At 43.3% G+C, this 13,518-nt stretch overlaps 1 protein-coding gene across 9 annotated transcripts in view; it reads right to left on the bottom strand.

Moving 5' to 3' along the window:
* Positions 1-13,518, bottom strand: part of NEK1 (NIMA related kinase 1) — a 213,440-nt gene that overhangs the window by 140,780 nt on the left and 59,142 nt on the right. For all 9 annotated transcript variants that reach the window (XR_009541711.1, XM_060155835.1, XM_060155836.1 and 6 more), the window contains exons 12-15: positions 2,522-2,581; positions 2,224-2,283; positions 2,082-2,129; positions 1,520-1,594 (exon numbers count right to left, since the gene is read on the bottom strand). Coding sequence is in view for 8 of the 9 variants with exons in the window: in XM_060155835.1 (XP_060011818.1) it covers positions 1,520-1,594; positions 2,082-2,129; positions 2,224-2,283; positions 2,522-2,581 (243 nt within the window). In the remaining variant the exon portion in view is untranslated. The remainder of the gene's footprint in view (positions 1-1,519; positions 1,595-2,081; positions 2,130-2,223; positions 2,284-2,521; positions 2,582-13,518) is intronic.

Genomic DNA, 13,518 nt, shown 5'->3' with positions numbered 1-13,518 from the left:
AGTCTGGGCATGGTTAGCAGGGTCCTCTGCAGGGGGTCTCACCAGGCAGAAATCAAGGTGTCAGCCAGGGCTGCCACCCTCATCTGAGGCTCAGGATCCTCTTCCAAGCTCATTGGTTCCTGGCAGAATTCACTCCCTTGTGGCTGTCACGGCTAAGGTCACTACATTCTTGCTAGCTGTTGGTCAGAGACCACTATCAGCTCCCACAGGACACCTGTGCTTCCCTGCCACGTGAACGCGTGCTTTTTCCCAGGCCAGCAGAAGCTGTCTCTCTGACCTTCTCCCTTCCAGGCTGCTATGAGGGAGGCTTATAAAATAGTGACGTGACCACAGGAGTGGCTACCCCATCAGCAGGGCCATACAACACAGCCTAACTAAGGGGCTGCGACACACCCTGTTCACAGGTTCCCCCATGCTCCAGTGGAGGGATAACATCAGGCTTGACCCCTGGAGTCAGGAATTTTGGGACCACCTTAGAATTCGGCATGTAAAGGGTGTTATGAGGGCGAAAGAAGAAACGCAAGATTCAGATTGGCAGAGCAAGGAAAGGAAAAGGAGCTTAACCGGTGAGTCCTTGCAGGCCAAGCTCAGGCACTGCTCTTGAAATCCATTCCTCCTTCCTCCCTCCCTCCCTCCCTTCTTTTTCTCTTTCTTTCTTTCTTTCTTTTCTTTCTTTCTTTCTTTCCTTTCTTTCCTTCCTTCCTTTTCTTTTTCTTTCTTTTCTTTCCTTCCTTCCTTTTCTCTTTTTCTTTCTTTTCTTTCCTTCCTTCCTTCTATTTCTTTCTTTCTTTCTTTCTCTTTCTTTCCCTCCCTTCCTCTCTCTCTCTCTCTTTCTTTCTTTCTTCTTTTAAATGAAGAAATTAAGGTTCAGGAAAGTTAACTTGCCCAAGGTTGTACAGTGCGCATCTGCCCAAAGGAAATGTCTGACTTAACCTACCTAGGTAAACGGCTGGTTAGGTCACTGGTTACCTAGGTAAATGGCTGGAGGTAGGAGTGAGAGTGAGGAGGGACGGAGGGTGCTTTCAGGTAAAGACTAATACAGGTGTCAGGACGTAGCTCCAGCAGGCCACACACAGTGGGGAAACTGCAGTACGGTCCTTAGCTCAGCATGACTAGAGCGCATGGCACAACCAGGATGAGTGCGGAGAGACTGGCAGGGCCCCGCTTAGTACGGGTCTTCTGAAAACGGAATCTTCAGGTCTGTGTGAAGCTAGAGGAGGACTTTAGGCAGAGTGGAGACAAACTGTATTTGATTTTAAAAAGATGCCTCAGGCAGGAATGGTGTATCACAGCCTTCACAGCAAACTTTTTATGCAATTTTAACAGTGTCACATATTAGTTATCAGTACAAATTACATACCAAATATGTGCAGGAAAACTAAGGAGTCATAATAGATGCTGAAGAACTCTAGTAAAAAGTAAGTGTATCCCCCCAAAAAGTCAATTGTATACCTTTCCAAGAGCAGGAGGAAAGTGGAGAGAGAGCAGTAGTGTAAGTGCACTGGCACCAAAGGCCTACCTTCATTTCACCGCTTCCACCAGCACTCAGCACGTTTCTCCATCCTTGTTCCCTGGCCCTATTTATTTTCTCCAGCTTTTGGGGAAAACAAACAAACAAAACACCATTTCAAATATCTAGTATAAAGTACATGAAATACATTTAGAAATAAAATGGAATCAGTGTATCCCTTTAAAAAAAAAAAGGGCGGGGGGGACTTCCCTGGTGGCGCAGTGGTTGGGAGTCCTCCTGCCGATGCAGGGGACGCAGGTTTGATCCCTGGTCTGGGAGGATCCCGCATGCTGCAGAGCAGCTGAGCCCGTGTGCCACAGCAACTGATCCTGCGCTCTAGAGCCCGCGAGCCACAACTACTGAGCCCGCAGGCCTAGAGCCCGTGCTCCGCAGCAAGAGAGGCCACCATGATGAGAAGCAAGTGCACTGCAGCGAGTCGTGGCCCCCACTCACCGCAACTAGAGAGGACCAGCGTGCAGCAACAGGGACCCAACGCAGCCAGGAAAAAAAAAAAAAAGGCACATGTGTAGGAGGCAGTGCAGCACACCGGGGAAATGGACCATCCTCTTACCCTTTCCTTTTCTTGCCTTTTCATCTGTTCAGCCTTCATTAAGCTAATCTGTAACAAGTTTTAAAGACAAACTTTTTAGAACTCTTGAAACTATTATCCTCTCCAACTTGGCAGGGGAAAAAAGTAAGAGCGAAATAACTACCTGATCCTTTTGTTTCTTTTCTTTTTCATTCAATTCCAACCTTCTCTTCCTTACTGGTTCCTTAAATAAAAAAAGAACATTTTTTATCAATAATAAATATTACTTCTTCTAGTTTCATCAGTAAAGCTAGCATACCAATGGTAGACATATGCCCAGGGAGGTTAAAAAACGGAAATAAGTTAGAGGTATTTGTTTGAAAGAAATAAGGAGGAAAGGTTTGGAGGTTTTATAAGATTTGTTTCTTCTTTTATAATTATTTTTACAAAGCTTTAAAATAAGCAGACAGATGTCTTTATACCTCAAACAGTTTCCTCCTTTCTTCTCCAGGATTCACTTTCTTCACTGGACTTTGATGGGCCTGGACAAAAAGTAAAACTACAAATTAGATAAGGATTTTGAAAAATTCAAATGTATGGAAATTTAAAACAGGAAAAAATGTAAAGCCAATACTGCCATAACTGTCTTTCAAAATATATTATCCCTGGGGCTTCCCTGGTGGTGCAGTGGTTAAGAATCTGCCTGCCAATGCAGGGGACGTGGGTTCGATCCCTGGTCTGGGAAGATCCCACATGCCGCGGAGCAACTAAGTCTGTGCACCACAACTACTGAGCCTGTGCTCTAGAGCTGGCGAGCCACAACTACTGAGCCCGCGTGCCACAACTACTGAAGCTGATGCGCCTAGAGCCTGTGCTCCGCAACAAGAGAAGCCACCGCAATGAGAAGCCTGCACACCGCAACAAAGAGTAGCCCCCGCTCACAGTGATTAGAGAAAGCCCACACGCAGCAATTAGAGAAAGCCCACACACAGCAATGAAGACCCAATGCAGCCAAAAATAAATAAATAAATAAATTTTTTTAATAAATAAAAATAAAGTCACCTATAAAAAAGCAAATAAAGGACATACACAGAGGTTAGCAAAAATAAAGGAAATAGCCAGTAACTACCACCCAAGTCAAGGCACAGAATACTGCCAACAAGCAGAAGCCCCCCACCAGAGAGGTAGCCACCATCCTGACTTTACTAATCACTGTCTTGCTTGTCTTTATGGCTTTGCCAATTATGTATGCCTTCCTAAGCAATACAGTTTAGTTTTCTGTGTTCTGAGTTGTATATTAATGGAATTACACAATATATATTCCTTTGTATCTCACTTCTGTTGCTCAACATTGTTTTCAGAATCGTCCATGTTGTTATTTGTATCTGCATTTGTTTTCTTCATTGATAAGTAATACTCCATTGATGTTGATTCCTTTCTTGCATAGTTATCTCGCACTTTTCTCAGCAGGTCTAAAGTATTTGAGAATTGGGAGACTGGGATTGACATATATACACTAATATGTATAAAACAGATAACTAATAAGAACCTGCTGTATAAAAATAAATAAAAAATAAAATAAAGTATTTGAGGGAGTCTGTCACTATGTCTCTCCATTTCCTTTTTTGATTATTCATTTCTGCATGCTGAACTTCTATCAGGCCACTTTACTGAATTCATTAGTAATGTTCTGCTGCTTCACTAGGATTTTCTACATAGGGAATCATATCATGTGTAAATGTCTGTTTCCTCTTCTCTCCCAGTATTTATGTTTCTTATTTCTTTCTCTTTTTAATTACATTAGCTAGGCTTCTGGAATAACATTAAATAATAGCAATCATTGCAAACATCCTTGTTTTGCTCCTAACTTTAATGTAAATGCTTCCAATTTTTCAGTATTATGTATAATGCCTGACATGGGTTTCTAGTATATATAACTGTGTCATGTTAAGAACTTTCCCCTCTATTTCTTGAATGAAAGAAATTTGGATTTTTAAATTTTATTTATTTATTTATTTTTGGCTGCATTGGGTCTTCGTTGCTGCACGCGGGCTTTCTTTAGTTGCGGCGAGCGGGAGCTACTCTTTGTTGTGGTGCGCAGGCTTCTCCTTGAGGTGGCTTCTCCTCTTGTGAAGCACGGGCTCTAGGCACACGGGCTTCAGTAATTGTGGCATGTGGGCTCAGTAGTTGTGGTGCACGGGCTCTAGAGCACAGGCTCAGTAGTTGTGGTGCATGGGTTTAGCTGCTCCGCAGCATGTGGGATCCTCCTGGACCAGGGCTGGAACCTGTGTCCCCTGCGTCCCCTGCATTGAGAGGTGGATTCTTAACCACTGCGCCACCAGGGAGGCCACTGGATCATTTTTAAAAACCATTTTATTGAGGTACGATGGACATACAAAAAGTTGTACATGTTTAATGTATACAACCAAAGAAGTTTTTTTTTGTTTAAACTGTTAAATTCTACTCAACTTTCAGTATCTACTGAGATCATTTATGTATGATTTTCTCAACTTACTAATGAAGTGAAATTAACCAGTTTCCTACTGTTGAACCATCCTTGCATCCCAAAATGTATCCTATTTAATAATTCTTAAATCATTCTTTTGATGAATGGTTTGAGTTTTTGAAAAACTTCTTTTAGGATTTCTGCACGTGTGCTCATAAGTATAATTGACCCATGGATTTCTTTCTTTTTTTATCTTGGGCTAGCTACTCAATTTTGTGAGCAATGTTAAGCCTACTGTATGATCAGTGTTTCAAACCGTTCAAAATACAATTCTATATACCAAAAAAGATTAAAAGTATTTACAGGAAACTCTAGTCATTTATCATGAACCAATTTAAAATTTTTCAGCTACCTTAGGAAAAAATGAATATAAAAAGAAACACTGTACAAAATTATTTACCAATGTTGGGTTTCAACTCAAAGGAAAGCAAATGCTACTTTAAAAAAATTATTTCAGTGGTCATTTACATTATTAGTAAAATAATTCAGCATTTGATTATATCATTAAAGTGTCTCCACTAACAATTCCATTTCAATAACAGCTGTATTTTGGCAAAAGTCAATGTTATGAAATTACTCTCATATACCACTTATTGCTTCTACTTCCTAAATTTTGTAAAATGACCATAATGGATAAGCACTAAAATTCTAAATGCGAATTCAGAATATTACAAAATAAATATGACCCACAATCAATATGAAATTAATATAATTCCAAAAATATATTACTGTTAAGATATTATATAGCTCACAACACATAAAAAAGAACTAGAAAGGCACCAAAAGTTTCCTTTCACTAAAAAAAAAAAATTCAAAAAGGTATTTAAAATTTCTGCTTACTTTAGAAAGCAACATGATACATAATTTAAACATAATTTCTTCCTTAGGAAATGCAACTAACTTATTTTAATGAATACATTATTTAATCTGACCACAATAAAATGATAATATTTACAATATGTAACATCATCAAATGGGTTGATAAACTGTTAAAATGAGAATAATGATTCTCTTATACTGTGTTTTGGCATTTTAATTAAATGACCATTATAAACCAAATCCATTTTATTGACACAGTATGTTTTAAACTCAAAGCTACATCATCAGTGTGATAAGTGGTATTAAGTCTCATACCAGGGACTTCCCTGGCAGTCCAGTGGTTAAGACTCGGCACTTCCACTGCAGGGGGCATGGGATTGATCCCTGGTCGGGGAACTAACACCTCGCAAGCCGCACGGTGCAGCCCCCCCCGCCAAAAACAAAACAAAACCTCACACCATGACTAACTAAATGGCAAGTTTACTCCCTGACAAAATGACCCAAGCAGTAGGTTCCCGGAACCGTCCCATCTCCTCCTCACTGTATTATTAGATCCTAACTCCTAACCTAATGCTGGCTAGTTATTTCAATTCAACCTTCACTTAAGCTGAACCATGTATCTCACCACCTCGCCCCAGGAAAGACACTAGGGTTAATAAGATGACAATAATACTGAAATATTTGAAGAACAGTAGCTTTCAAACTTTTTGTAAAAGCAACCCACTGTAAGAAATATATTTCAGGGCTTCCCTGGTGGCACAGTGGTTGAGAGTCCGCCTGCCGATGCAGCGGACACAGGTTCGTGCCCCGGTCCGGGAAGATCCCACATGCCGCGGAGCGGCTGGGCCCGTGAGCCATGGCCGCTGAGCCTGCGCGTCTGGAGCCTGTGCTCCGCAACGGGAGAGGCCACAAGAGTGAGAAGCCCGCGTACCGCAAAAAAAAAAAAAAAAAAAAAAAAGAAATTTATTTCACATCCAGGCCCAATTAAGATACACACACACACACACACACACACACACACACACACACACACACCCAAGTTCCATAAAATAATTTTACTATGTGTAGCTGAGTCTGTTACTTTCCATTCTATTACTTAAAAAAAAAGTTCGTGCTCTTCACCCACTAAATGGTTTTGCTACCACTAATAGATAGCAACCCCCTCTTTTAAAATAGTCAAGAGAGTGTTCTGGGAGCACTATTATTGAAGTACAAGGAAAAAACAGTTGTATATAATGTTTTTTTATGGCATTACAATCACAAAGTTAACATTTCAAAGTATGTTTTATATATATATAGAATTTAAACTAGTGGGGAATGCTACCCAGGAGCTTTGTAAGAATACATATTCCTTCCATACAAAAGAGTATTACTTGGCAATAAACAGCAATGAAGTACTGATACATGCTACAACATGGATACATGCTACAACCTTGAAAACACTATACTAAGCAAAAGAAGCCAGTCACAAAAGACCTGGTACTGTATGACTCCAGTTACATGAAATGTCCAGAACAAGCAAACCTATACAGAGACAAAAGTAGATTAGCAGTTGCCCAGGGCTAAGGGTTGGGGAAGAATGGGGAGGGAATGCTAATGGGAAAAGGATGTTGTGGGGAGGCAAGGAAAATGTTCTAAAGTCGATTGTGGGGATGGTTGCACAACTCTTGCAAATTCATTGGAAACCATTTAATTCCAAACTTCAAATGGATGAGTTGTATAGTATGTGAGTTATATCTTGATAAAGCTATTTTCAAAAAACACATATCCCCAAGAGTTGCTGAATTATAATTTCTGGACACAGAGCCCTGCGCTCTACATTTTAACAAGTTCCACAGGTGAACCCTTACGTAGCAGGTCTAGCACTGGTCTCCACATTTGTGAACCACGACACCCAACAACTTAAAAATATTAACATGAGTGATACAGCATCTCACTATACATGACCAGCTTTACACCAGATTACACAACTGTGCGCAACAAGAGAATGTTTAACTAAGACACCTACATACTCTTGGGTAAGTCACATGAAAGCAAGAGTTATATTCATGTTTTGGTCCTCCAGATTGCAGCCTCACATATAAGATATACAAATATTTGTGAAATAAAAATGCCAAGCTGTTCCTCTGACATCACACAAGTATTTTCAGAACACTATTTCTACACAGAAGAGAAAAATATGGTTACATAAAACATCCATATTAAACGAAAAGTGTTGTTTTGTTTCTTTGCTCAAGTCAGAACAAAACTACTGAAACATACTCACGGAGCTCCCTCTGGTGGCTTCATAACCACTTCTCTGTTTTAACTGAAGCCTTTTAGAAAACAGTTATGATTATTAATAGGAACTGGAGCAAAGAAAGTTTTTATGACATGCAGATATTTTTAAGATATGCTGAGTAATAAAAACTTAATGTGTATTAGCTTAATTTTCTGCAGTTAAAAAGAGCCAGACAGGACTTCCCTGGTGGTGCACTGGTTAAGAATCTGCCTGCCAATGCAGGGGATACGGGTTCAATCCCTGGTCTGGGCAGATCCCACATGCTGCGGAGCAACTAAGCCCATGAGCCACAACTACTGAGCCTGCTCTCTAGAGCCCACAAGCCACAACTACTGAGCCCATGTACCACAACTACTGAGCCTGCGCTCTAGAGCCTGTGAGCCACAACTACTGAGCCCGTGCACCACAACTACTGAAGCCTGTGCGCCTAGAGCCCGTGCTCCGCAACAAGAGAAGCCACTGCAGTGAGAAGCCCGCGCACCGCAACGAAGAGTAGCCCCCACTCACCGCAACTAGAGAAAGCCCGCACAGCAACTAAGACTCAGTGCAGCCAAAAATTATTTTTAAAAAAGAGACAGGCACTATCAGTAAGGGGTTATGGTTTTCCTTATAAACTTCTCCTTTTCAAGCTTGATAGAAAGTTAAATTTAAAATTCTAAGAGTCATTATGAATTTGAATCTAAAAGATGCTTTAGATTTTCTGGGGACAAAATAAGTCTTTTAAAAAAATATATGAGGGCTTCCCTGGCGGCGCAGTGATTGAGAGTCCACCTGTCGATGCAGGGGACACGGGTTCGTGCCCTGGTCCGGGAAGATCCCACATGCCGCGGAGCAGCTGGACCCGTGAGCCATGGCCTCTGAGCCTGCGTGTCCAGAGCCTGTGCTCCGCAGCGGGAGAGGCCACAACGGTGAGAGGCCTGCGTACCGCAAAAAATAATAATAATAAAAATAAATAAATAAATAAAAAATATGAGTCATATAAAAACCAAAAAAACCAACTTATTTTTAAAAATCATATTTAAAATAATTTAGACATTTAGTTTCTTTCCTTTAATTCTTTTCATTGTTAGGGTTTTTTTTGCGGTACGCAGGCCTCTCACCGCTGTGGCCTCTCCCATTGCGGAGCACAGGCTCCTGACGCGCAGGCCCAGCGGCCATGGCTCACGGGCCCAGCCACTCTGCGGCATGTGGGATCCTCCCGGACCGCGGCACGAACCCGCATCCCCTGCATCGGCAGGCGGACTCTCAACCACTGCGCCACCAGGGAAGCCCTTCATTGTTAGGTTTGAAAAACTTCACGCATGTGTTGTTTCTTTTATTTTTATTTAGTTTTTATTTACCTGAAATTTTTTCTAATTTGTTTTCATCATGGTAAAACACATATAAAATTTACCATTTTAGAAAACAGTATGGAAGTTCCTTAAAAAACTAAAAATAAAGCTACCATATGATCCAGCAACCCCACTCCTGGGTATATATCCAGAAAAACCAAAAAATCTAATTTGAAAAGAAACATGCACCCCAATGTTCACTGCAGCAGTATTCACAATAGCCAAGACATGGAAACAACCCAAGGGCCCATCAACAGACGACTGGCTTAAGAAGATGTGGTACATATATACAATGGAATACTACTCAGCCATAAAAAAGAATGAAAGTTGCCATTTGCAGCAACATGGATGGACCTAGAGATTATTATGCTAAGTGAAATAAGTCAGACAAAGACAAATACTATACGATATCACTTATATGTGGAATCTAAAATATAATACAAATGAATGTATATGTAAAACAGAAATAGACTCACAGACACAGAAAACAAACTCATAGTTACCAAAAGGGAGAGGGACAAATTAGGAGTACGGGATTAACAAATTAAAAACTACCATACATAAAACAGATAAGCACCACGGATTTACTGTATAGCATAGGAAATTAATACCCAATATCTTGTAATAACCTATAATGGAATATAATCTGCCCCCAACAATAAACTGAATCACTAGAATGCTGTACACCTGAAACTAACACAATATGATAGATCAACTATACTTCAACTAAAAAAAATTTACCATTTTAACCATTTTTTAGTGTACAATTCTGTGGCATTAAGTACATTCACACTGTCGTGCAAAGAAATCTGTCGTGAAACGTTGTTTAAATAAGCTGCATGATTATTTCATGTGCTAATTTTTACTTAGTTCTCATTGGTCTGGTCTAGAAAATCATGCCAAATGCCTAAAAACTTTAAGGGCAACAACTTTGCCTGAACTCCAAAACTCTTATGACTATCACCTGAATCATGTACCTGTCACGAACTATTTGATGGGATGGTATCTGCTATTCAGGATATTATTAACTGGAATCTGAAAATACCACAGCATGCTGCTCTTGCATATTGAATAAATGCTAACTGAAAATGAGGGAAACATTAAGAACAGCAACATACTGTTTGATTCGACCAGCCATGTGAAAGAATAAACACTTGGCTACGATCCCGCCCAAGGGTGAGGACCACCTGCTACATCTTCAGCCCAGCCTCACCAAGCGCTCTGATCTCTCCACTTGGTCAGGTGAACACTTGGCCCAGAGATAAGGCAAATGACCTTCTACAAGTCCACCCAAGTACGTATTTGGGTTACAAGAGAAAGTTAAAGGGATCGTATTAATTTTTAGTCTCTTCAGTACAGCTATCGATAATAATCTTAGCAGACTACTCATCTTCCTAACTAAAGAAAATAGCTATTGAGTCTATTTTTTTCCTCCTGTGACCTTATGGGGTACAGACACATCCCAGTGTGCTCAGGAGTTGGTCATTATCATTTTTTCTCTCTTGGTTTTGTTTTTCTAATAGTTATCAATGTGCTAACAACGGTAACAAAATGGCCTCTGCACAGTTTTACTAACAACTTTTGGGTGTTATTCATTCTTTTAAAGAATTAACACTTGAGTGACTTGACAAACTCTGTTAGTGCTCTCTAATCCACTCATCACTCACTTATCCAGTCAGTGTTTACTGGGGGCCCCACTGGTTCAGGCACCAGTGAACAATATCACCCCTGCTCTCACAGTTTCACACCTCCACGGAGGAGGCTGGAAACAAGCACATGCAGGAAAAACAGCGGAGGAAAAAGCAGACGGAGCTGCGGGGGTGGGCCAGAAGGCTGGATGGCAGTTCTATCCATAGAGTTGCGAGCACAGCCCGGAAGGAAGGAAGGAGGAAAACCATGCAAGAGAGAGAGAGTCCTCCAGGAGAAGAGAGGAGCAAGTGCAAGTGCTCTTCCGCAGATAAGTGCTTGGCATGTCCGAGGACAGCAAGGTTTCATGAGCGCTGCTGGATGGAGACTAGCAAGGAGGGAGCAGAGATGAGACTCGCGGAGGTAACAAGGGCACCTTCTCGGAGCGGGAGGAAAGACTGCTGGCACCTCTTGAGCAGGAAAGGGCGACGATTACCCTTCACCACCAGAGCAGCATTGAGGCTGCCGTGTGCGGACAGACGCAGGACGCCGGTCTGAGAGCAGTGAGGTCAGGCCGGGGAGGGCGAGGTGGCCTGGACCAGTGTTTGACAGAGTGGCGAGCAGCAGTCAGACTGCGAACAGGACAGGTTCTGCAGGCGGTGGACAGGATGTGACGGTGACGGGGCGTCAGTGGACTTCAGGAGCGTGAGGCAAGACAAGAACGATGAGCCTGGGGACGGCACGGGACCTGGCGTTCAGACTTACACAGCCTCACGCTGGGATGCCCATCAGACACCCAGTTAGAAATGCGAGGACAGCACAGCTCTGGAGTTCAGGAAAGAAGTCCAGGCTCGAGACGCAGATGTGTCGGTTTACAGGTGCTGTCAGAGCGCGAGGATGGTCCGGGGAGGAGGTGTCCCCGGCTGGCGTCCTGAAGCACTGGAGCGTCAGGGGTCAGCGACAGCAGGAGGAGCTTGCGCCGTGGCAAGAGGAGCAGGCAGGCAGGGAGGAGGACAGTCAGCAGAGTGTGGTATCTGGACTCACGTGAAGAGAACGTTAAAGGAAGAGCAGGTAATCAGTGAGTCCAAAACTGAGGCAGAGGAACAAGACACCTGACCCCTGGACATACCCAACTGGGCTCCCTGCGGTCCTCACCAGGAGCCGCATCCTAACAGCTGTGACAAAGCAAGAGGAAAGGGGAAGCAAGGAAGCGAAGACGTACAGACAAGGCTGGGGGAAGTTCTGCCATTAAAGGAGCAGAGATACAGGGAAAGGGCTGGATCCAGGGAGACATGGGAGGGAGGATTTTGTTAAGAAGACTGAAGATATAACATGTCTGTTTGCTAACAGGAGTGATTCGGGAGAGAGGAAAAATATGATACCGAAGAGAGGGTGAAGTCCTTTAGTACGCAGAAATACTAACAGCAGATGGTCCACAAACAGCTGGGTCGCCTCTGGATCAAAATACAAATAGATCAGCAAAGTAACAGGAAGAAAGATAGGATATTTACAAACACGTAGGACTGATTGGCAAGAGGGCTGCTGAGTGTGGGCAATTTCCTTCCACTTGCTTCTGCTTTCTCAGTGAAATAGGAAGCAAGGCCATACCCTGAGGTGAAGAGCAAGGAGAAAGCAGGAGATAACCATCCTGGAAAGTGGGAAGGGAACTGGACTGTGGAAACATAACAGGGTGGTGGCGGCAGTGCTTGCCTGATGCTGGGGGTTTAAATTTAAAGCGAGACCAGTTAGAACAGCTGCCTGTTTTCCCCACCACATTCCACTGGGGCAAGACAGTCGAGGTTCTGGAAACTATTACAACGAGAGAACATGAAATTAAAGACGGAGAAAGAAAATAAAAATGAAGAAGGGATGGACAATGAAAAAACTAGCTAAGATCCATGGATCCAACAGAACAAAGAAGTTTTGGTGGCAGAGTCCTCAGGGAATGAGCTGAAAACACAGGAAGTGGTCAGAGAGTGGGGTACTTGTAACTGAGACTACGAAATAGATGCTATTATTGATGACAAATGTGATGGCATGACTACAAGGGAGAGTTCCAAGGTGAGGCAGGAGACACGATCACTGATGAAAGAGAACCATCAAGAAAACAAGGCCATGCACTACTGCAAGGGTCATCTTCTCAGATACTGAAGTCAACAAGAATCATGACAGTGCGGGGAAGCGTCTAGGATGACCCTCACGGAGGCGCAGCAGCTGACACGAAGCCTGGCGGAGTGGCTTAGGGAGCAAAGGAGAGTCTGGCAATGACAAGTGAGGACCACGCCTCCATCGTCCCACCTCTAGGCCCAGCAGGACTGAGGGACCAGAGGGAAAACGGTCCCCAAGAGAGACGCATGACAGTGTGTTCAGGGCAAGCCAGGTTTTAGAGCAAAAGAGGTGAAGACACTCTTGACAAGGTTAGAACACAGGGGATTTTGCTGATGATGTGCTCTCCAAGGCTCTGTGGAAGGGTTCGGGGGTGGGATCGGGGGAGGGCCAGAGCCTTAGGGAGCTGAGAGGCTACGGAATGAGGGCACGCGGGGGCGCTGGGTGTCTTGTGGTGACTAAAGAAAAGAGGGGTAAAGGCTATGATGGAATTGCTCCACTTAGGCCTGAATAAACATGGTACCAAACAACAGAAACACAAACGTGGTGTGCCAGCTGTCACAATGCCCCTCAGCTCGCAGTTCACCCTTCACCGTCCTGCTCGTGACCCTGGAGCTGGACAGGGCAAACCTCAGGCCTGCATCCGGACGTAAGCTTTGTCCGCAGACCATGTTGGAGAGAGGGACGCTGCACAAGGAAAGGGCTTCTCTTCCTCTTGTCCCTGTGGGTGCAGGACAGGCGGTGACACCACCCCTGCAGGCAGAGTACCCCCAGCAGCCTCTCTGCGAATTTCAGTGGCAGCCTCGAGGC

This window comes from Lagenorhynchus albirostris, chromosome 7, assembly GCF_949774975.1.
Source record: "Lagenorhynchus albirostris chromosome 7, mLagAlb1.1, whole genome shotgun sequence".
Classification (NCBI taxonomy): Eukaryota; Metazoa; Chordata; class Mammalia; order Artiodactyla; family Delphinidae; genus Lagenorhynchus; species Lagenorhynchus albirostris.
Note: the sequence above shows the minus strand (reverse complement) of the source record. Positions and strands in the feature narration are given on the sequence as shown.